This window comes from Panthera uncia, chromosome E3 (genome assembly GCF_023721935.1).
Source record: "Panthera uncia isolate 11264 chromosome E3, Puncia_PCG_1.0, whole genome shotgun sequence".
Classification (NCBI taxonomy): Eukaryota; Metazoa; Chordata; class Mammalia; order Carnivora; family Felidae; genus Panthera; species Panthera uncia.
In genome coordinates, this window is record NC_064815.1 from 25,802,113 (window position 1) to 25,827,283 (window position 25,171).

Sequence of the window (25,171 nt, forward strand, 5' to 3'; positions counted from 1 at the left end):
AATTATTCACGTGTCTGTAAATGTGCTGTGACTACACAGCACAGCACTCGGTCGGGTGGTTTTCACTTGGATTCTGAGGTCATCCAATATTTTTGCCCCCACGTTTCAATTCATTATATCGTGCGGTTTCCCTTTCAGAAAAAAAAAAAGAAAAAAAAAAAGGAAAAAAGAAAGAGAAGAAAAAAGAAGTGTAAAGAAATGATAAAAACTGTTAGCACACCCTTTTTTTGGTGTCTTAAATTTGAAAGGTCTCCCATGAGTGTTCTTAACTTCGCTTAGGGTGGAAATAAGTGGTTGGTTTTTGGTTTTTTTTTTTTTTTCTTTCCTATTATTGTTCCAAATGAAATGTCAGTCCCTGACAGTTTGGTGATTTAGATGTGTTTGTTGGAAAAGGCGCAGGAAAGAAAGGATGGCTTGTGGAAGGATGAAAATGGAATTCAGATCCTCCCGCTTCCGACACCAACAACTCGGGGAGGGCGGCTAATGAAGGGAAGGCGGGGGCGCTGGGGGCTGTGAGGAGTCACTGCTTCGGGGCAACCGGGAGACGGCCCGGAGTGCCCCCTAACTTCGGCCTGCCCTGGACGGACTTTATTAGGGCGACGGACAGCACACCTGTCTGCAGAGTCTGGACTTTGTGCTCCGCTTCCTCCAGCTTTGAGGTGGTGGACATCTGTGTCTCCTGCAGCTTTCTGGAAAGGAAGAGAACAAAGCCAAGCTGGTCATCTCGTTTCCCAACGTGAAGGTCTCGTGTGCTCTGCAGCTCGGTGACCGGCAGCTGGCGGGAGGCACACAATCGGCGGCCGCTGACGGTGCGCGCGCGCCCGCTCCCTGATCTTTAGCGCCCGGACTCTGCACCCACGTAGGACCGAATGTGCAGGGTGCGTCCTGCAGGACCTGACGTGTGCTAACTGACGCAGCCGGTTATCTTAAATGTGACTTGTTCTTCAAATGCCAGATATTTAAAACAAACAAACAAAAAAACCCCAACCATCATCACGAACTCATTGTTTTCTGAAGTTACCCAAGAAGAATGATACATTTACATTTTGCTGACACAATGAAGGAATTTGTTGGGATAAAGGATGTGCTAATAGATGTGACAGCTGTTCCATGTCTGTTATAATGGGATGCAGATGTGACCGTAATACCTAATGGGTGGCTCTCAATGTCTGAACCCAACATCCCCAGATTTACATTTCCCCTGATCTCCAAATGAATTCCCTGGTCAATAAATAGCATTCCTTTCTCCTCATCTACAGAGGATGTCTAAAAATAAGTTTATTATTTTTACATCATATGAACAGAACACATGCGCTCATACTAACGAACCTGGGAATATAGAAAAGTAGAAATTACAGCGTTAAAAAAAAAAAAATCACCCAAATTTCCATCACCTATGGAAAAAGCCTGCTCGTGTTTTTGCATATTCTAATGATAAAACTAATAGAGGCTCCAAGTTAAAACAAACAAACAAAAACAAAACACATGCACAAATATAGACACGCCGATGTAATATACGACAGCATAACATACACTCCCCGCCCCTTTGAACACAAAAGGGATCACAGCACACTGGGCATTCTTGCTCTTCTCCTCATTTCCACACTCTGGAAACATTCTTCCTCATCCTTATTAAATAATTAACGTAACCAGCCTCTGTGGACACTTAGCTTGTTTATCGCCTCTTTCTACTAAACAGTTCTGCAGTGATCATTATGTAGATATTGCCGTGTAATTCTCAGACGGAATCTGTTGGATGAAATGCTAACAGAGGATGTATATGGTCACAGAGTAGATGCAACGTGTTGTTGTCGTTCTGATATTGAGAAACGTCCCCTCCCAAAAAACCTCACTAACTTAAACTCTTGCTAACAATACATGTTTGTTTTCCTGTGCCAACACTGGATAAAATTAAGCCTAATTTTCCTGCTGAGTAAAGCCGAGCATTTCTCTTTGTATGAACTATCTGTACATCTCCGTGGTCTACTTTGTAGCGCTCAATTTTCCCTATTAATTTGTGAGAGCTCTTGTGTGGTGCAAAAATTTCTTCCCAGTTTTTTTACTTTTATTTTTATTTTTTTTCTTCCCAGTTTTTTGATGCTTTTAAAATGTTTATTGTGAGGGGAGCCTGGGTGGTTCAGTGGGTTCAGTGTCTGACTTCGGCTCAGGTCATGATCTCACGGTTCGTGGGTTCGAGCCCCGCGTCGGACTCTGTGCTGACAGCTCAGAGCCTGGAGCCTGCTTCAGATTCTGTGTCTCCCCTCTCTCTGCCCCTCCCCTGCTCGCGCTCTTTCTCTCTCTCTCAAAAATAAACATTAAAAAAAAGAAAAAAATGTTTATTATTTACTTTTTTAAAAATTCAGTTTTCAATTAGAAATACCTACTCCAAAGTTACTAAAAACAAAATACTGCCTAAGTTTTCTTCCGGTAAGTCCATGATTTAATGATTGATATTTAAACCCAAGAGCCATTTCAATTTCTTGGTTGTAAAGAATGAGATAGAAAAAAAAAAAATCTGTTTTCATCCTCCACCCTGAGTGGTCAGCCCATCGCTTCCAACTTTAAATATAACTCATCCTTTTACCTAGTTTGAAAAGTCCACTTAATAATATCAAATTCCCGGATGAATTTGCTTCCACAATTTTCTAACTTTGCTCTGTGCAGCTGTAATCACACTGCATGTGATTCTGTATCATGCATTTTTCACTCCATATCATGCTGGATGTGTTTGCATTTCTGGTCTTAATGCAAATTCTACATGACTATTATTGTAAGGGCTGCATACTGTTCCAGTTGGGGGTGGCCCATCTTTACCCCCCACGTCTCTTTGGCAGAGGGCATTTTGATTGCTCGCACCCCGCCCCCACACCCCAGTATCAGTAACATGGTAAGAAACTGCTGTGGCCATAAAGTGCTCTCCTGGGAAGCACATTTAGGCTGGGTCAAGAATCTGCTCATCTTGGGGCGCCTGGGTGCCTCAGTGGGTTAAGCATCTGAGTCTTCATTTTGGCTCAGGTCATGATCTCATGGTGAGTTCGAGCCCTGCACCTGCCCCTGTGTTGAGCTCTGCGCTGACAGTGTGGAGCCTGCTTGGGATTCTCTCTCTCTACCCCTTCCCCACTCGTGCTCTCTCTCTCAAAATAAATAAGCAAACCTAAAAAAAAAAAAAGTCTGCTCACCTTTCAGAACCTGGACTCTCTACCTGGCTCCCTTCTTTCCTGGGGGGGCTGCACCTGGCCCTGCTCTCCCAGGCCCCGAGGGACTGGCCTTGGTCCCACAGCCAGGACTTTGGGAGGCGACACAGGAGCATAAAGAGAGGCCAGGGCTGGAGCAGGGGGTTGGGCTCTGGTCCCACCTCTGGGTGACTAGCCGGGACAGCGTGGGCAGATCCCTAATCTGAAGCCCGGTTTCTCGATCTGGAAAATGAGACCATCCCCTCTTGAGGAATGTTCTGGGCACTCAGTGAGACACTGAGAGGGTGTGGCACACAATGAGTAGGCACTGGGTGAGTGAATTGGGTCTTGTTAGTTTTCATCAGTTTTTACAAGAAATCTAACCTGCATTAAACTGTCCTAACAATATTAAACTCCCCCGTTTGTGGAAAAGCTCTGGGCGAGGCAGGCCACCAGAAATCCAACGCCCACAGCAGATGGATGGTGCACTAACATATTTTACTGATATCAGCTGCTCGATATATGAAGCACTGTGAGGCAAAGAAAAGGAGGCCAAAAAAAAAAAAAAAAAAAAAAAAGCAAGCAACCAACCAAACAAGCAAACAAAACCCCAAGATTTGTGGGTGATGTCAAATATCCAAATTCTTTTCAGAAGGTGTCAGGAGTTGAGCCTGCATCCAAGGGCTTCCCACAGAGGGTGAACCGTCATTCCCTGTCATCTCACTTTCTGCTCAATCCCTGGCTCCAGGTGACCCCAACGGACATACTGTGGCCCCTTAACTACCTGACGCCATCCACCTGTTGGGAAAGACCAACGACTGTCACTCAAGGTAATCTGACAGATCATAGAGTAAGGGACGCCTTTATCCTTCAAACAAAATTCTGCTGAGAGCCCCACAGAACTGCGCTGGTCTCACAGGCCCATCTTCAATACTTCTCGCAAAGTGGGGGCGCCTGGGTGGCTCTGTCAGTGGAGCGTCTGACTTTTGATTTCGGCTCAGGTCACGATCTCACGGTTCGTGAGTTCGAGCCGCACGTCGGGCTCCGTGCTGACGGTGTGGAGCCTGCCTGGGATTCTCTCTCTCCCTCTCTCTCTGTCCCTCCCCTCATTCTTTCTCTCAAAATAAATAAGTAAACTTAAAAAAAAACAAACAAACAGATACTTCTTGCATTGTGAACTTGGGAGGTAAAAAAAATGTCAAGTGCGGGCAGATGCTGACAGACACTCACCTCTCCTTTTCTGCAAAATCATTTTGTAACTTTTGTTCCTTTTCGAGAGCTATAGTCTCCGCTTGGTTCTTCAGAGTCTGTTCATATTCTCGGATTTTTTCTTTAAGTGCTTTTATCGTAACCTCTGCAGAAAGGGGAAAAAACGACGGTGACACAGGAGCACAATTCCATGAGGTGACACACACGGGGCTTTTGTAACCTGCTAGGATCGCTGTGTTGTAAACTTTGGCTCCTCAACCCTGACACAAAATCAATGGTTACGAGTCCCTTCGGAGACCTTTTACTCCCTAAATGTTAAATTGAACTTTAAACATTTAGGCTGGGAGGATCAATGGATTTTGCTCAGAAGAAGAGCTATCGTTTCTCCAATACAACTTTAAAAAAAAAGGGGGGGGGGATCGATGGTAACATAGAATATCATCTTATTGATGAGCTTTAAATTAGTCCTCCACTGAGGGAAGATTAATAATGTTTTTGTGTGGTTGAAGTCTTTCTCTAAAGAAAACAGTTCATGATTGTGTGTGCGTTTTGGAGGAAGCGGTTTTAGCCAAAGTCAGGCGGGTCCACAGACCTCCCCGGCCGTGGGCTCAGCAGGGATGGAACACTACGTGCCAGGTGGGTGCGGCACAGATCTCTGCTAGAAGGGCGCAGCTGCAGCCTGGGTGACGAGGGCACCCTCCCCCGGGCCGGAGTCTGGCGGGTGGGGGCTGTGTGTGCAGGGCAGGTGGCACAGGGCCCGGGGGAGCCACATCTGAGGGAGAGCGAGTGCCAGGCGCACGGGTGGCAGTGCTGGACGACGGAGGAGCCCTGCGGTGCTCAGTGCTGGGGACACAAGGGCCCTCCGGGGGCAGGGCCGTCCCTGGAGAGTCCAGCCCTCCCCCTGCCCCCCCTGAGTGCATGTTTACAGCCCTCGCTTTCACTACCCAAAATGGAAACGCCGGAGCAGATGTAACGGACAAGGCAGGGTCCTGCCTCAGACCCCCGGCTGGCTCGCTGCACCTGCTCCCTCCCACAGGTACCAGCATATCACCCTCTGTGCCAGACGGTCCCGGGCAGGGCACTGTGGTCCCAGCTCCAAGGAGAGGGGAGCTCCCGGGCAACCACGCCTGCCGTGCATAGATCATCTCGTAGAAGGCCAGGCCGAGGAAGGGCTGAGGCACAAACGAACGGAGGAGGCCAGGCAGGCTGACCGGAGAGGCCCAGGTAGGGCTTGTGACAACGAGGCTCGGGGCCCAGGCCGCAGCGCTGGCTGCCAGGTCTTTGCCCAAGTGACAGGGGCCCCTGGCCGTTCAGGTTGGAGCCCACATCCACGCTTACTCCCTGCGCTGCACGGACGTGCCGGCTGAGGCAGGTGCACACCGCTGGGCGGTCAGCACCCGTGTGGCTTAGTGGGTAAGAGCGAACGGCTCTTTTGTTAAGAGAAGCAATTGGCCCTTTTCATTAAGTGGAACCCAAAGGGTTCTCCTTAGAGGGAAAGAGAGGAAATTAAAACCAGTGACCCCGTCAGGGCATCTGAAAGAAAAAGAGGGGGGCTTTCTGCCTTTGGGGCTGGCTATTCGGGGCCTGAAACAAACACTCTGAGACCCTAATGGCTAGTGATACATACACGTCACTGTCGACCCACAGTGACAGGGCCAAAGTTGGGCAGGAATGAACACTTCCCAAGTGGACACCGTGACAGGTCAACTCTGCAAACACATGCGTGTTCTTTTACGTCAATGATCTCTGTGGCCGTGGGAACGTCTGGCACATCTGCCTTTCACAATTGGTTGGAAAGATCTACACAGCCCGCGGATCTCCGTGCTCCGTCCAATGCGGTTTCTCAGTGTGACACAGCTATGCTCCTTCCAGAGGAGTCTGCGGCACAGCTGGAGGCTCCCACTCTGTCTGAGGAGGTCTCTTTGCCATCCCCACCGGGGGTGGGCTGCTCGCTGGCCGACCGACGCTAAGCCAGGGGCCAGCTTGTCCTGGAGCCCCCGGGGCCCCTCTGGGTCCAGGACGGCCCCCTGGGTGTGTCCCAGCAGGATCCCTACGTGTGAGCCCAGGAGGAGGAAGAACAGCCTGGCAGAGAGAGGATCCCAGCGCTCTGCTCTAATCAGCTGCGCCTGGGCGCCAGTGGACTCATCTTTAAATGGCGGGGGGAGTTCCAGCACGTGATAAGAGAGATAGATGCCTTTCCCGCAACTTTCTCAGTCTACACCACGGTGGCGATGATAAAAACAAGTGATGTACACCCCACCTTTCCAAATCAAAATCCCTGTGTACTGGGAAGTAAAGAGAGGAAGTTGACATTTTTTTGGATGTTGGGAAAATCGGTAAAGATATCGATAAATAAAGAAGTGGGGGGGAGTGGGAATTTCTAGAAAAAAACAACGGTGCGTAAGAGTCATTAATATCTGCTGAGTGTTGGGAAAAGTGCTAAACGCCTCCCCAGCACCCCATGTCAGCCTACCCCAATCCTAAGAGGTCAGTATGCAAAAGGAGGATTTCCAAGAGGTGAGATCACGTGATCATTTGCTCAAGGTCTCAGAGGTACACAGTGGCATCGAAGGCTCTCAAACCAGGTCTGTTTGCCTCTGGAGTCTTTGTCTTGTTATTTCATTTAAAAAAGCCCATCAGGGGCACCTGGGTAGTTCAGTTGGTTAAGCACCCAACTTCGGCTCTGGTCATGATCTCGCAGTTCATGAGTACGAGCCCTGCATCGGGCTCTGTGCTGACAGCTCAGAGCCTGGAACCTGTTTTGGATTCTGTGTCTCCCTCTCTTTCTGCCCCCCTGCTCACGCTGTCTCTCCATCTCTCTCAAAGTCTCTCAAAGATAAATAAATCCTAAAAAAAAAAAAAAATGTTTTTTTTTTTAAATAATGTAAAAAAAAAAACCCATCAGAGGGGTGCCTGGGTGGCTCAGTCAGTTAAGCCTCCAACTTTGGCTCAGGTCATGAGCTCACGGTTCGTTGAGTTCGAGCCCCGTGTGGGGCTCCGTGCCGACAGCTCGGAGCCTGGAACCGGGTTCGGATTCTGTGTCTCCCTCTCTCTCTGCCCCTCCCCTGCTCATACTCTGTCTCTGTCTCTCTCTCAAAAATAAACATTAAAAAAATTTTTAAAAAGAAAAAGCCCATCAGATGAGGCCTCTGGGGAGGAGGACACCCCACACTCAGTTACAGTTCCTCGCTGGGCAACTGGCCACCGGGGCGCTGACAGAGCTGTGTGGTGGGGGAAGGGGGCCACGCAGAGCCCCGGGCCCCCCCGCACGTCCTCCAACGAAACGAAATCGAACTACAGAAAACCCACAGAGCGGGCCCGTCAAAATGAGACGTCAGGGGTCACGGGAGGGAAAAAAGAAGCACCTCCTCTTGGACAGTGTGGCGCCCATACCCGGATGTATGCATTTACAGCTTCTCTCTCACCTGCGTGTGGGGGCGGGGCGGGGGGAGGGGCAGCACCTTCTTGCACCTGGATCCCAGCCCACTCAGTCCAACACCTCCCTCTCAAGTGGGACGAAGCTGGGTGGACGCGCCCCAAAGGCTCACTGCTCCCTGTGGAGCCGGATGGAGGCGGGGCCTCGGCTGGTTCCGTCCCCCCACCACGGGGGCAGGGGGGCATCCTCGGGACTGCGCCTCGAAGCCTGTCTCGTGGTCTCAGAGCTAAAGGACACTTCAAGGCCCTTCAACAAGTAATCCCGTGTCCAGCCCTCGGGGCGTCTTAGACCCACTAAGGGGAAGCCCTCCAAGTCGCCCAAGCAGTCGGCCTCCCGCACCCAGCTCCTCCCGCATCTGCTTCGAGAAGGAGCTGGGATTTGTGATTTTCGAGAAGGAGCTGAACACAGCTGGATTTTAGGTGCAGGGGGGACTCTGTCCTTCCCTGACAGGAAAAGCCGGGCAACCTCTGCCCTCTCTGCCGGGGCTGACGGCCGGGCGGCCACGCCACGGGGTTGTTCCCTTTCATTAAACTCGTAACAAACAGGCGCCGCCGACAAGGGGACGGTGGGGCTCAGGCACGCGGGCTTGAAGGATGCGTCTGAAGCCCTCGTGTCCCGGCAGCCATCGCTAACTGACTTCCTGGACGGGGCCCTTTGATCACAAGCTGGCTCTCTGGCAGGTGTCGCCCGCAGGCGACACGGTGGCCTTTTGAAAGGCGGATCCTATGGCAGGATGATCCAGAAAGAATGTTAAAGAATCCCGGCCGGTCCTGTCACAGGGCCAGAAAATCATATGTAGCTATGGCGCTGAGGAAAAGTTCCACCTCCCAACAGCTAAGCGTCATCGTCATCGTTCTCTCTCTTCAATGACGCCGATGGGGGCCCCACCCAGCCTTCGCGTGGTGTAGCCCGGTTCGAGCTCAGCTCGTCTCGACAGGGTGGGGAAGGCAATTAGCAGCAGGGAAAAAAGCAAGAAAAGACAGAGCGGAGCGCACAGTGCATCTCCCACCAACCTTGGTTTTTCACTTCAGCGAATTCCTTGTTGTACTCTTCCAGAGTTTCCCGCAGCTTCTGGTTCTCTGTTTCAATGTCGTGCAGACGCTGCACTTTGAGCTGGAGTTGCTGCCCGAGGTCCAGAGCCGGCACGGGATCTGCGGGAGGGGAAAACGCGCGTCACCCCCACTCTGGACACAAGACGAGCCACTTTCACGGTCACACACGGGGCAGGCCAACCGGGGTGCCCAGGGAGTCGCCCCCCCCCCCCCACCGGCTCCCCACAGGCTGCCACCGCTTGCCAGAGGCCAGGGCACCTGTGGCCTCAACACCCCCTGTCCGCCCCCAAGCCCCCAGCAGAGCCCCGGGCCGCACGGCTGGCTGGTGGGGGTCGCTCCTCTGCGGCCTACCAAGGACGTGTGCACAGAGCCACCCCCTGGGGCCGCAGCGTATGGACTCGGCCTGGGAACGGCTGGGATTTGCCCACTGCTCCGGCATGGTACGACACCGGAAGGACTTCTCGGTCCTTGATCTGACGGACAGGAAGGGGATGCATGTGGTGACGGCAAGTGGAGGAGCCCCGGGAAGTCGACCCCGTACCCAGAGCCGCGCCTGCAGGATGGACAGTGTGTGCGGAGGTCCCGTAAGCCTCAAGTTTCCCATAACCCTTACGAAGGTGGAAATAACACCTGATACTCCGAGAGCGTCTTGCCGTCACGAGATACCCTGATGGACATTATCTCACTTGAGCTTCACAGCAATCACGGGAAGAGGATGTGCGGGCCAAAGCGCCGGTAAGCGCAGGGACGTGCCCGAGGGTTCCCGGCTAGTGAGCGGACAGAAGGAACTCGAACCCAGTCTGTTAACTCCATGTGACCATCCTCCCAGTGAGGAAGGTTCCCTGGCGGAGCGGAGGACATCAACGAGGGCTTCATTCGAGGCCACCCTATATAGGGCATGATGGCTCCCCATCGCCGTCCTCCTTTACCAGGGAAGGGTGCTCCGAGGGGGAGTCAGGGCTCAGCACGTGGTGATCTGGCTCCTGCTTTTCCCGAGACACAGCTGGTGACCTGGCCCAGTGTGAGCCTGCCCAGGCCAGCGGGCCAGCCAGCAGGGGGAAGGGGGAGGGAGCACCGCACTCCTGATTATAGTAGGGAGGGGACGAGACAGCACCTGGGCTGGCTAGGTGAGGTCCCGTGGCCAATTCAACGTACAACCTGCCATCGGATTTACTTACAAAAAACTGGATTTTAACCTAAAATTAGAGATTGCAGACACACGGAATTGAAAATACGGACTCCTGGTCTTTGACTTTATCATTAATTCAGCCCGAAATGGAGAGGCGTTTAATGTTCTTTTGGCGTCGATCGGATCTTTTGTTTCTCCTTCTGCCTAAAAGGCACGTCTGGGCACCTGCTGGGCACCAGCGGAACACTCTGCCCTACTGTTCTCGGCCCCGTCAGAGAGAAGTATCTAAGTCCGCTGGGCTTAGAAGAGATTATTGAAGATATTTCTGGAATGGACGCCAGCATCACTTGTGAGGTGGCTGCGAAGATTTAGTCTCTGGTTGAGGAATGCTAAACACCGAGCCCAGTGGATCCGCAAGGGTATATATTCAAGAGCTCACTTAATTTTCAAATACCAGAGTCATTAATTTTTCAGACCACCCTCAGTTCCTGGAAGCGAGGGTAGATCTCCCGTGCCTCAGTCGGCCAGCCCGCCGGGAGCCAGGAACTCCGTGAGATGCAGAGTTTACAAAAGGCAGGCTCTGGGATATGTCCAGCACAACAGTGGGCCTGCGCGTGGGGCTTAACATAACACTGTCCGTCACGTGACGCCCCTGGCCACTGGGCATTTATTCTGTGTGTATATACAGTTTATGACTACATCACTTTCTCATTTGTGGCTTTTCATTCTTATTTTAATCAGCATTAAAATATTTACATTAAATTAGGTCTCAAAAGCTATTTTGGGGAAAATGGTTCCTTCGAAGTAGGGGTAGCAATAGCACCAGAGACTGAATTCCTCAGAACATTCCAGGTGCAGTTTTTTGGTTGTGTTTGTTCACTTCAAGATCTTTCCAGGGTACGCTCCTATGCGCCCCACACTCCCCCAACCTCTACCTTTTTTACCCTTCTCCCTATGGCCCCACACTGGGCCACCGGCCTGCAGAAAACAGTCTGCCCACAGCCACCTTCGTATACAACTACAATGTGAACTTGACCCCGAGGTCAGAGAAGGATTGAGAAGAAGGAGCACTGTTGCACTTGGACAACATTCTATTAACGTTCGCGCATGTAGGCTTTGTGGCACGACAGCCAGCGCAAATTATATTTTTGAAGAGCCAAGCTAGTATACTGCCCTTTCCTTCCCTAAAATTTCTGTCGACAACTTTTCTAGCCCATTCCTCTTAAAAGGCCAGGACCCACTGTGTCTGCTTCGAATAGAAAATAGCTTCTCTCATTCGATCGAGCGAGGAACTCAGTGACATATAAAAATAACATGCACGTTATCAAGTGAATGGTAACTAGACCTTTAGACGAATTTTCAAAGCCTTCTATTGTAAATGAAAACTCTGGCAATCTCATAATTATTCATTAGGCATGTATATTTAATTTAACACTATTAAAGGTTAATGCCTAAGTAGCAAAACTGGTCACAGAATAAAGAATGAACCGAATGTTCCAACATCCCCGTGCATTAAGCTTCAAACTTTACTACAGTACAGCTGGATGGCTATATGCCTACAGCATTTGAATATTGTTTTGGATTATGTAAAAGGCGTTGCTAAAGTACCTCTTAGGCTTAATTTTTATTACTTGTATTAAAGGAACAGCTAATTACCACATGACAATATAATGACTCTAGCATGTTTGGGCTGGAGACCAAAACAATGAATCCCGACATGCCAAACCCCAACCTGCATGTTAATCTAGGGGAAATCATGGCTTTTTGTCTTGTTAATGACTCCCCGTGCCATTAAACCCCACACAAGCATTGTTGGGTCTCATTCTGAACGTCACAAGCCTCCAACCTCAGCAGCTCAATTAGGGAATTGTCTGGGGGAGGCCAGAGAACACACCCAAGCGAGGAACAGGAACACAGCAAATCCTGCAACCCGGCTGCCGGGCCTCCTCCAACTCAACACGCTTTACTGTCAGTTCCATCCACCCAACGTGACAAACTTGCCAAGTGTTTTACAGCCATCCAACAGTTAATTCCTAAAACACTCTTGGAGGCATTGCATAGCTCATCATGCAGCCCCGGACTCAGAACATAACTACAACAAACAACGACAATACCATCACCTGTATTTATTCAGCACCTTCTCCCAAGTACTTGTAACAGGACCTCATTAATTCCAGCATCACAGTCAGAGGGGAGAGGGGGCGCCGGCATCCCACCCGGGGACAGGGGGAGGAAAGATGCCACCTGGGCAAACAGGCACGCACAATTCTAATTAAGATTTCTGCTTCCCGAACCACCAGTCACCTAAATTACACTGTCTCGTCGAGTACTAATTTAACAAGTATTTCCTACTCATCTGTCTGCGCCAGGCCCCGCCCAGGTGAGGCACTGGACAGGGCATTCAGCTGATTCAGCTGGGACCATGTCTCACAGTAGAGAGAAACCAAGTTCACAAATGACAAAGGGAAAGCAAGGAGGGCCACCCGGAAGATCGGATGAGGGGAAGACCACTCCCAGATGGAGAAACTGGCAAAGGTAAACTTTTTTGTATTTTTTTTTTTTTTTAAAGAGGAGACAGAATTTCGACCCGTGGAGACCGTGGTGCGATTAGTCCTTGTGGAAGATGCAGCAAAGGGAAGATCAAGGAGCAGAGAAGTGCCAGGCACGGCCAAAGGAACACTTCAGTCCAACTGCCGGCACCCACGTACTTTCTATGACGTCAGGAATGTTCTAGGTGCTGGTGGGGTGGGAGGGGGGAATCACGGTGGCAAAAAGACAAAATCCTTGCTCCCAAGGCTTGACATTCTACTGAAGTGAAGGAAACCGACAAAAAAAGCAAAACTAAACAAAACAGAATACTTTCAAGTACTGCCAAGCAGGAGTAAGAGAGGAAACGGGGTGTGGGAACGGGGAATGGGTCCTGGAGACAGACGGGACAGGGAGGGCCTCTTGGAAGAGGTGACGTGGAGGTTAAGATCTGTGTGGCAAAAGGGAGAAACTCTGAAGCTTCTTGGCAGAAGGAAGGGCAGTGCAAAGGCCCAGAGGTGAGTATGAATGTGGCATATTCAAGGCACAGAGGGAAGCCGGTAAGGCTGCAACGAAGGGGAGAGAGTAACCAGGGACACGTCGTCAGTGAGGCCTGTGCTCAAGGATATGAACAAAGTTAAGGAGAGAAATAAAAGATATAAAGAAGAATCAAATTGAATTCCGGAGCTGAAAATACCATGTGTGAAGTGCCCTCCTGGTGAGGTGCAGTAGGTAGCACGTTGGTCTCTTAAAAATACAATGTCTGAACCAAGTCTGTATTCAACTCTACTCCCGATGGGAAAACCCACCAGAGAAGAGGTTCCTTCCGAGGTGAGCCACTGGGGCATGAGAAGAAAACTGCAGGACGCTGAACCAAAAAAAGTTTTGTCGGTTTAGTGGTGAAGTATTTAAGAGTTTTACGCTTAAAGATGAATTATACAATTTTCTTTTGAAAATTCAAGAGTTCTAAATTAGCTGCCCTGATCGCTGATGGCAAATGGCTATCAGTAATTGCTGCCTGAGAGGCATTTCTGAAAAAACAAACACATAAACTATGTCTTTGAAGTGGATGTGATGGTTTAACACTTAGTGGCAAAAAAACCACTTCTTGAAAGATACTCAGGCTATAGTGACAGCATTTTAGTAGCAGATATTTGGAAACATTCTCATCATCGTCTAAACTTATTCAGGGGTGCCTGGGTGGCTCAGTTGGTTAAGCATCTGACTTCGGCTCAGGTCATGATCTCACAACTCGTGGGTTCGAGCCCCGCGTCGGGCTCTGTGCTGACAGCTCAGAGCCTGGATCCTGTTTTGGATTCTGTGTCTTTGGATTCGTGCTCTGACAGAGCACGAGTGCTCTGTCCCTCTCTCTCTCACAAGTAAATAAACATAAAAAAAAAAAAAATAAACTTGTGGGCAAAGACAACATCCTTTACAAAAATGTCTCAACCATTAAAAATTTCTGCAAAAAACGCAAAGAGGCAGGATAATATGGGGGAGGGGAGAGATCAGCTAATAAAAACAGAACCAGAAATGACAAGAGATAATGGGATTTGTTGACAAAAACTAAAACAGCTATTATAAGTCTGCTTGAGGATTTAAAGAAAAATAAGAACACACTAAGGAGAGAAATGGAAGATACAAAGAAGAGAATGGAATTCTAGAGCTTGAAATACAACATCAGAAATGAAAAAATTCCCTAGACTTGGCTTAACACTGGGTTAGACACTGCAAAAGAAAAAAAAGATTAGTAAATTCAAAGACAAGATCATAGAAACTGTCTGAACAGAAACATGAAGAAAAGACTGAAAAAATAGTTATTAAAACCTCAGCAACCTGTGGAATGGTATCAGGTAATCTAACATACCTGTCCTAGAGAGGAGCAGCAGGTGTATTTGAAGAAATAGTGGTGAAATTTTCCAAATCTGGTAAAAGTTATAAAGCCAAAACTCCAAGAAACTCAACAAACTACAAACATGATAAACACAGAACACCAATAAACATGATCAAACTGCTGGAAAGAAGAATAAAAAGGCAATCTTAAAAGCCAGAGAAAAGAAGACTCATTCTATACAGGGGAAGAAAGATACAACTAACTGGAGACGTCCTGTCAGAAATAAAGTGGGTCAGTCCTGAGAGAAAAAAAACAAAACCCAAATTTGCCAACATACAGTTTTATACCCAACAAAAATACCTTTCAGAAATGTAAGGTAGAGGTTTTTCCCTCCCCCCACTATTTTAAATGAACAAAAGGTGGCAGAATTCACTGTCAGTGTGCCTATACTATAAGAAAAATGAAAGAAAATGGTGCCAGATGGAAACCTGGATGTGCACAAAGGAATAAACAACACCAGAAATTATAATTATGTAGGTGAAAATAAAATACTACTTTTTTCATTTTTAATTTCCTGAAAAGACTATTTAAAAGCAAAAACAGTAACGCTCGGTTTGACAGCACATGGAATGATACAGAGAAGATCACATGGCCTCCATGCAAGGATGACCCACAAATTCACGAATGTTCCATATTTTTTTAACGTGAAAAAAAAGAAAAAATAGTAACACCGTATTGTAGGGTTATAACCAATGTAGAAGTAAAATGAATAGTGATACACAAAGGACTGGAGGGAGAAAATACGTGTACTAGAAGATTCTTACACTGTATGTAAAATAGTATAATATTCTTTGAAGGTACAGTGTAATAAATTAAAGATGCTGACTGTAAAGCCTAAGTAAGCACTAAGAAAATAAGACAAAGAGTTATAGGTAATAAGACAATTGGGGAGACAAAATAAGATCATAAAAATAATCAAATGAAAGTAGAAAAATATAACAAAAACACGTAACACAAGTAGAAAACAGTGAGATGGAAGATTTAAACCCAACTTTACCTATAATTGCATCAAATGTAAAAGATCTAACATTCCACTTAAAAAGAAGATTATTGGACTAGATAATAAAGGAAGGCATAGCTGTTTACAAGAAATGCAAGTTAAACATAATAACAAAAATAGGTTAATAGGAAAAGGGCAGAAAAAGATATAATATGAAAACACTAATCAAAAGAAAACTGGAGTGCCTAAATTAAAATCAAAGGAAATTTTAGGACATGAAATATTACTAGGGATAAAGAAAACCACTGTGCAAAACTTAGAGAACTGAATCACTGACAAGCTATCACAATCCTAAAGATATACACACCCCAAAACAAAGCTTCAAAAGCATGAATCAAAAATTGAAAGAACTGAAAGGAGAAAAAAAATGCACATTAATGAAGGTTTCAAACCTCTGTTCTCACTAACAGGACAACTAGATACAAAATCAGTATGGATACAAAATGCTTGAACAACACTATCCAACCAACCTGACCTGATTACCATTTATAGAACACTCCACTCAAAAACTACAGAATATTCATTCTCTTCAAGTGCACACACTCATAGGGACAGAACATATACTAGATCATAAAATAAGTCTTGATAAATTTAAAGGAACAGAAATCATGCAATGCAGGTCTTGCAACCACAATGGGATAAATCAATGATCTAACCCCTCAACACCACTTTAAGAAAGCTGATAAAGACGAGTGGATATAACCCAAAGTAAGTAGGAATTAGTAAATAATAAGAACAGAGAGTAATAAAACTTAAATGGGGGTGGGGAGGAGAAAAAGTAAGGCAAGCAAAAACTGGTTCTTAAGAAAATAATCACTATAATTGAGAAGACTCTAGCCAGAATGATCAAACGGAAAAAAGAGAGAATCTACAAATTCTAAGATCAGGAATGAAAAAGGGGGCATCACTACACATCCAACAGATATTTGAAAGATAACAAAATATTATGAATAGCATTACACCAATAAACTGGATAATTTACATGAAATGAACCATTTCTTGAAAAATTACCAAAACAGACCCAAGAGGAAATAAAAAATCTTAATAGTCATATAAATGTTAAAGATGTTAAATTTGTGGGGCGCCTGGGTGGCTCAGTCGGTTGAGCGTCTGACTTCAGCTCAGGTCACGATCTCGCGGTCCGCGAGTTCAAGCCCCACGTCGGGCTCTGGGCTGATGGCTCAGAGCCTGGAGGCTGCTTCCGATTCTGTGTCTCCCTCTCTCTCTGCCCCTCCCCCGTTCATGCTGTGTCTCTCTCTGGCTCAAAAATAAATAAAAACGTTAAAAAAAAAATTTTAAAGATGTTAAATTTGTAATGAAAAACCTTGCACCAAAGAAAACCCCAGGCACAGACAGATTCACTGGTAAACTAGAGAAGTTTTAGGGAAGAATAATAGATATCTTCCATAAACCCTTTCAGCAAATAGGGGAAGAGGCAGCACTTCTCAATTCATTTTGTAAGACCAGCATTATCTTGATACCAAAACTCAATAAAGAGTTTAAAAGGAAAAAAAAACCAAAAACAAAAAACAACCAAACAAGCAAAAAAACTAGAGTCCTATATTCCTTATGAACTTAAGTGCGAAAGTCCTTAATAAAATATTAGCAAACTGAATCCAGCTAATTCATAACAAAGTTAAGATTTATCCTATGAATATTAGGCTGGATTAACATTAAGCAATGAATCAAATGATTTCACCATATTAAGAGAACAAAGGAGAAAAATCATATGATCATCTCAACAGATGCAGGAAAAAATCTGACAAAATTCAATATTCACTCATGACAAAAACTCTCAGCAAACTAGGAACAGAAGGGCATTTTCTCAACCTTATAAAAAGAGTCTACAACCCCCCCCCCCTCACAGTTAATATCATACTTAATGGTGAAAGACTGAATGCTTTTCCATCAAGTTGGGACCAATGTGATATGTCTGCTTTCTCCACTTCTGTTCACTGTCATACTTGAGGTCCTAGCCAGTCCAAAAGAAAAAAAAAAAGGCGGGGGGGGGGGGTGGGGAAGCAAGAAAAAGAAATATTTGATATTACAGATTGGAAACCAATGTGGATACAGAAAACTTCAGTTAACACTGTCAACCGATTTGACCTAACTGATATTTATGGAACATGTTGCCCAACAACTACAAAGCACACAATCTCTTCAGGATGGAATGTCCTAAGGAATCTACAAAAAAAACCTTCGAGAATAAGTGAGTTTGAAAAAGCCACGGACACAGTATTATTATATAAAAATTAACTGCATTAAAAAAAGTTTATTTATTTTTGAAATAAAGAGATGAGCGGGGGGAAGGGTCAGAGAGAGAGAGAGAGAGAGAGAGAGAGAGAGAGGAGATGAATGAATGAGTGAATGAATCCCAAGCAGGCTCTGTGCTGTCAGCGTAGATTCCAGCATTGGGCTCGATCCCATGAACTGGGAGATCATGACCTGAGCTGAAATTAAGAGCGGGATGCTCAACCAATTGAGCCACCCAGGCACTGCTAAAAATTAACTGCATTTCTATATAAAAATGACAACTGGAAAAGAAGATTATGAAGAAAATCCTATTTACTATATCATCCAAAAACATGACCAACTTGGGGATATGCTGGACAAGGTATGTGCCAGGTTAGTATGTTGAAAACTATAAACTATTGGTGAGGGACATTACAGAAGACCTAAATAAATAAACCATGCTTGAACTGAAAGATTTCAATAGGGGTAAGTTATCAATTTTCCTCAGATTATCGACAGATACAGTGGAACCCTGATAAAAGTCCTTGGAAACACGTTTGTAAAAATTGACAAATTAAATCTATAATTTATACTGAAATTCACCTAGCCAAAACAACTTTTAAAAAGAAGACCAAAGATAAAGGACTTATATTAATTTTAAGACTGATAAACTACAGTAACCAAGATAGTGTGACATTAACATAAGGAAAGATACACAGATCAATGGAGTAAAATAGAGGCTCCAGAAAAATATCTCACACATAGCGTCCATTAATGTTCAATGAAACTTGGCCCAACCTCACACCATACATGAAAGTTAACTCAAAATGTTTACAGGCCTAGAGGTAAAAGATAAAATCATACCACTTCACTCAAAAAACACAAGAGAAGAAAATTATAACTAAAGCAGTGACTCCTCAGAACATAAAAAGGAACAACCAACAAATAAGAACCTGGACTTTATTAAAATAAAACCTTATCCTCATATGGGGAAAAAACATTTGCAGTGCATATATTTGAGAAAGGACTTGTATCTAGAATATGTTAAACATTTACAACTCAGTACGACATTCCTTTTTTTTTTTTTTTTTTTACGGGCAAAAGATTTTAAACCCTAGTGAAGATCTGAGAATGACCAAAAGGCACATGAAAAAATAGCATCATCAGTCGTCAGGAAAATGCTAATTAAAATCGCAACAAAACACGCCATGTGGAAAGTCGAAGAGACTGAAAGGAACAACTGATGGAGGGAACATGGAACAAATGCAACTCCTTCTGGTTTCTCACTGGGGATAAAACGACACTGCTACTTGGAAAAGGACAGTTTGGCAGTTTCTTATCAAGCTAACCACAACCTGCCCTAGGTCCGAGCAATTCTAGCCCTAAATTCTAGCCCGTTTAAAATGTATGTCCAGGGGAGCCTGGGTGGCTCAGTTGGGTAAGCATCCGACTCTTGATTCCGGCTCAGGTCATGATCTCGCTCGTGGTTCGAGGGTTCAAGCCCCACGTCGGGCTCTGATAGTGCGGAGCCTGCTTGGGATTCTGTCCTCCTGTCTCTCTGTTGCTCCTCGACATATGCGTGCATGCGTCCTCTCTCTCAAAATAAATCATAAATAAATGAAATGTACATGAGTGCTTATAGCGGGCCAAATACAACAGCCCCACGCTGGAAACAACCTGAATGTCCGTCAGCAGACGGATGCATAAGCACGTTGTACTATCCCATAGAGTGGAACACCATTCCGCAATGACAAGGAAAGGACTGTGATAGACGAACGACACAGATGAATCCCCAGCATACCATGCTGAGGGGAGGAAGCCAGACACATCAGAGAACATACCCAAAGACACCCTTTATGCGAAATGCCAGAAATGGCCAATCTCATCGAAAGCGACAGAAAGCAGATCAGCGGTTGTTGGGGTCTGAGATCATCAGGGAACTTTTGAGGCGATGGATATGATCCATATCCAGGCTCTGAGGGTGGCCACGCTATCAAATTATATACATAAAACGGGTGCGTTTTATCATATGCAAATCATGCCTCCATCAAGTTGACTTTGAAGTATGATTTTTTTCATGAGAGCAAAGTTTTATGTACTGCTGATAAAATACAAATGTGAAGTTGCTTTTACTCTTCACCACATCCTTCTAATTCCATTTTTAGCATATGTCTTACAGTGTATTTAATACGTTTCTGTAATTACACGTGTGTTATCATTTAAACAAGTACATACATAAGCATACGTTGGGGGTATGAATTCAGGATTTGGGGTACATGAACAAAAGCGGTTTGGGCACCACTGACTTAGACCTGTCTGGCTGCTGTGCTGGACAGGAGAAGGGGGAGCAAAGAGACAGGAGAGGTCACAGTGGCCTGGATGAGGGTGGGGACGGCTGATGTGCATCAGGCCGAATTTGGGATGCCCTCTGGAGGCCGGGTCGGCAGGACTTACTGATGGACTGGCTACAGGCGTGAGGGAAAGAAAGGATTCCAGGCTGACTCCCTGGGTGATGCTCTTTCCCGTCCTCGGAAGGTTGGGGGGGGGGGAGGGGCAGGGAATCAACTGGTGGAATTTGGGTGCATAACACACATTGGAAGTCCCTTAGGGAGGGGCACCTGGGTGGTTCAGTCAGGTTGAGCGTCAGAACTCTTGATTTCAGCTCATGGTTCATGAGATCAAGCCCCGCATCGAGCTCTGGGCTAACGGCACAGAGCCTGCTTTGGATTTTTTCCCTCTCTCTCTGCCCCTCCCCTGCTCATGATCTCTCTCTCGCTCTCAAAATAAATAAACAAACTTAAAAAAAAAAAAAGTCACTTAGGGAGAGAATGTAAATGGTGAAAAGAAAAAGGCTAAGCAGAGACTGGGATCTGTCCCCCCATTCAGAGCCTGGCCAGGAAGAGAGGCAGCCGTGACGCTGGGGGAGGGTCGCAGGTGGTCGGGGGCCGGGGGTGGTCAGCAGGCATTACCGACTCTCAGAGTCTTAGAGAGGTGGCCAGTGGCTGAAGACGTCCCCCTCCTCTGATCACGTGTATTTTCTCGCGCACCAGGAGGGGTGCGGAGATCAGGGTGGAAAGACAGTATGAATAGTACCCGTATGGGGGAAGAGGGCGATGAGGCTGGGCCGGTCTATGCTCCTTACGCTTTGCGTAAACTGACTTCCCTGGTCTTCCTCTCCTTTTGAGTTCTCGGAGTCACCATAAAAGAGGCACTGGCCCTCCCATAAAACGTGGCAGTCTTGGTGCAGGGAACTTCTGGAGGGAGGAGGATGCCACGGGACTTCATGGAGAGCAGAGGCTGGGAAGCAGGGCTTCCGATTGGCTGGGGCCGATTGGCTGGGGCCGATTGGCTGGGGCGGAGGTGCGCCGGGAAGGGTGTGGACAGGCTGGTGGCGAGCTGCTTCTCCACCTACACCGCGAGGGCTGGAAAGAACGACCTTGCTAAATCCAAGCCCACGTCTGCGCAGAGAGCTCTGCGGGCGACGGGGCCCCCCGCCACCATCGGAGGGCGAATGTGCCCCTGTGAGTGCCATCCCTGCGATGACATCACAGCGTGGCAGACGCTACTTTTCGCCGGGGCACTCTAGGCTAATGTAATCATACGATTACATAATTAACCCAGCTGTCTCATTAAGAAAATCAACTGGAATTCAGGGCATAATTAGTCATACAGCAATTAGCATGCTGATGAGCAACTGATGAAAAGCTGTCTAGATATGAAGTGTGCCAGGACCACCCCGGCTACGGCTAAGGGGGGAAGAGGCGCCACACCTCCCCACGCCAGGGAACCCAGGATCCCCAAGTCCCGGCTCGCGAGGTCCCGCACGGGGACGAGGGACCGGGAAAGGAACGGGCAGGGACAGCCCAGGAGAGGAGGACAGCGTGCAGAAGTGGCGGCCGGCACTCCGACGCCCATCTTGTCACGTTCGCCTTTCTTTAAAATGTAGCCGATTCCTCAGCTCGCAGACCTACGATGGTGAGGCTCGTCAGGCCCCACGTTTGTTTGAGGCTGGCCAGGGAGGGCAGAGAATCTCCACCCTGTCTGGTTTACAGTCACCTGTGCTGGGCAGAGCGGAACTGTCCCTCGTCCTCTGGTCCCCAGGCTGCTTCGGGACCAGCTCTGGCCCTGCACCCAGAGGGGAGACAGGAGGCATCTGCAACCCACAGGCTTCATATCTTGGCTGCAGCCCTAGTTCGTCCTCTGGCCTGTTAGGGTGCTGGTGGCTGATTCTTGCGTGTGAATGAAAATGTCTTATGAAGGTAAACTGAAAATGTGCAAAGGGGACCCTGAGGTTACAGAGTTCTCTCCGGAGGGGCCTGGGCACCGGCTGGGCTGCCAACACCAGGAGACCTAGAATACACGGACTGGAGCAGCCTCACAGGATCAGGCTGGAGCGGCCACATCTGTAAGGTCTTAAAAAATGCCACCAAGTGGCACGTCCTTTTAAAGCTTGATATGAGAAGCCAGGGGTGTTTCCAACTAAATCCTAAGATCTCACCTCTTTTTTTCCAGCAGTCTTGCAATTGGGATCCTCGAGTCGGGGGGACAGGCAGGGAAAGGAGAACGGAAGTAACAGTATTTTTCAATGTTAACTGACGGTGTGGTGTCCTCACTTGGAACCAGCGTGATGGGCCCAGATGACCAGATTAGTACTGTCTTCTTATGCAGGAGCATTACAAAGCAGTTCTTAAAAAGGATGACGCACTCCTTTATTTCTAGATCCTCAAACGCTGGGCAGGCGGGGAGGCGGGGATATTTACACCGGCGCAGGTATTCCCCGAGGGCAAATGAAAACCTCCCGGAGGAGCCCCTTGGAGGCATTTCGATGGGTTCTCTCTCCGGCTAGCTCTCTTCCAAGACTTCTGCAAACTACCGCCTCAACTTACACCTGCAGGCCAGTGATTCCGCGGAAACAAAGTGAGAGCGGGCAGTCATGAAACATGGAGTTCTAGCGGCGTGTCATGAGTCAATGAATATTTTATACCACTGGTAATGTGCTTCCTAAGATTTAAATCTTAAAATAAACCCTTCCAGGCACTGCCTTTGTGTTTGAAGGGTTTGTGTCTGGAGGACCCAGACCACATCTTAGCAAGGAGTGAAAGATGATTCCCTGTCGGGCTGGCCACAGATGAAGGCAAGAAGGCGATGCGAGCTTTTGCGGGGAGGCTCTCCCGATGCACCGGCACCCAAAGCCTTGGGAGGCACAGGCGGGAGCTCCTCCCACTCTGTCTTTTTCTCCTTTCTCAACTTAGAAAACAAACCGAAAAAATGTCCGAGGTGCTTCTGAGACAGAAGAGTCACAGTTGTGCTCGCCACCAATTGAGAAGTGTCTCACAGATACTCAACTGACAAGGGCTTAAGTTCTTATCTGTGATCCATTAATAAGGGCTATTCACAAACTAAGATCGTGACTATTTTCCTGATTTATGCTTCCCCCCCAGACTCCACCCCCCCCACCCCGTTGCCGGGATAAATACATGCTCATTGTTAAAAAAAAAAAATCTGAAGAGTATCAAGAAGCAAGAGCAAGTCGCTCAGGCGAAGTAAATTTCTGGCAGATTACGCGTATCATCATAATTTTTCTCAGAGTACAGTAACATGCCAGCTATCTCAGAGCTTTGAGGTGGTCATTCCAGAATATTTCCAGCTGTCTGAGAGGATCCTCCTTTAAGAGAAACTTCTTTCTCCATTCACTACAGTTAGGGATGGACGCTGCCAGTTTCACTATGGGAGTGTTTTCTCAAAGGCTGTATGGTCCCCCGCTGCTCGAAAAGGAGCCACCCAGGAAGGGCCAAGCCTCGACTACATTTGTATGTCGGGTGCATGCACCGGGCAGGCACACAGCAGACAGCCAGGAGGTGCTGGCCGAGGGAACGTGTTTTGGGACTTCTCACACAGCACACCTTGAACCTCTCTGCGCACGCTCGGGGTCATTGTTGTTGACGGATATTCACTGAACTTGGCCCTCACCCACAGATCCCCATGCAGAAGGACGCAAGGCTCCGGAGGGAGCCGGCCGCAGAGGGACTCCCCATCTGGGGGGGCCTTGCCCAGGTGTCCTTACCAAGTCATGTTGTTGGCAGATGGCTACCATGAAGCTCTTCTCCGCATGGCTAATCATCAGCAAGTAATAAATATAAATACGAATCTCAATCAGAGGTGTATTAAAATAAAAAGATCTTAGCTGTGTCCAAGTGTAAGCTACCCCTATCTGCTCACCATAAACATGAGGATATAAAAATCCGTCTGTGACAAAATTGACAGATGAAGCCATCTAGACTGACGCAGTAAAATCCTAACTTATTTATGAATCAAAATGTAAATCTGCTCTCCTACTGCCATGACATTGACGATAAAGCCAAAGGCCGCTTTCAATTAGGACAACGATCAGAGACGATAAGAGAACCAGGAAGAGAGATTAATCCTCCGAACTTGTCTGTTGGTCCTCCTTTTAAGTAATACACCAGAGGGAACCACGGAAACACGTCCTGAAGGAAATCACACCGCGCTCACCGTGTCCAGGCGAGGACTGCCCTGGTGGCCTTCCTCAACCATCCACCGTACCTCCTACATGCAGGTGAAATCTGTCCATTTCCTCTAATCTCACTCCTGCCACCTGAAACCAAAGGACCTCATCTCTCACACCCCAGATCCCCTCGGGACACCTTTGTAATCTGCTGTCCTACCCGTATAGTCGGAATGACTTTTTTGTTACACGCATCTGATCGTGGCATTTCCATGCTCGCGAGCCATGCTTGGTTTCTCGGTCAGACAAAGTCCAGAATCCTTCACGTAACCTACCAGGCCCCCACCTGCCTTTGCAGCTGGGTGACCATACTGGTGTGTGACCTTTACTCGGGCGTTAACTATTAGCGCCCCCTTGACCAGTGAACCCAGCGCCCCCTAAACCAGTGTCTTGGTTTAGATGACATTACTGCCCTCTCCTCTTGCTCGCCAAGCTGGGACCCTGCCCAGTCCTTCCCAATCTACACTTCAGGCCCAATGGGCTCTGTCTCCAAAGTTGTCACACCCACGCTACAATGACTATGTGTGTGATTACTTTTAACGCCCACATTCCCAGCACCCTCTGAAGCCCATGAGAACGGGAAGCCATGTGGCCGATTTGCTCCCGGCTCTACCCCTGGGACTCAGCATGGTTCCTGCGACACAGGGAGGGGCCAGCTTTTGAGGTGCTGACCCACTGACTAATCAGTGGGAGGTGGGGCGGGGGAGGTCACAGCAGTGCGGAAAGAGAGCGCTCTGGCTGAAGTAAGCAGGGTATTTCCGATAAAAAGCATCTTAAGATACTCTCCGAATTGACCAGAGAATGCGGAACAGTCTGGTGGCAAATGAGGCAAAGATGGGGGTCCTAACTATTTTAACTGTTCGGTGGAATCCGTGGGACAATTACACATTTAAAAGTTTATTCCGTGTCTTTAGCACGAATGAACTTTGGGGAAGAGAAATAACATGATCTGGGATTCGGGATGTCGAAGATGAACAAGAAGGAAGAACCAGGG

General features: G+C 47.5%; 1 protein-coding gene and 1 non-coding gene across 4 annotated transcripts in view; one reads left to right on the plus strand and one right to left on the minus strand.

The window, feature by feature from the left end:
• The window catches only part of CUX1 (cut like homeobox 1), a 365,928-nt gene that overhangs the window by 142,117 nt on the left and 198,640 nt on the right, over nucleotides 1-25,171 (minus strand). For all 3 annotated transcript variants that reach the window (XM_049638797.1, XM_049638796.1, XM_049638798.1), the window contains exons 5-7: nucleotides 8,832-8,969; nucleotides 4,404-4,527; nucleotides 613-689 (exon numbers count right to left, since the gene is read on the minus strand). In XM_049638797.1, coding sequence (XP_049494754.1) covers nucleotides 613-689; nucleotides 4,404-4,527; nucleotides 8,832-8,969 — 339 coding nt within the window. The remainder of the gene's footprint in view (nucleotides 1-612; nucleotides 690-4,403; nucleotides 4,528-8,831; nucleotides 8,970-25,171) is intronic.
• On the plus strand, nucleotides 14,958-15,059 carry LOC125928686 (U6 spliceosomal RNA). The gene has a single exon (XR_007459740.1). It is a non-coding gene; the product is annotated as a U6 spliceosomal RNA (small nuclear RNA).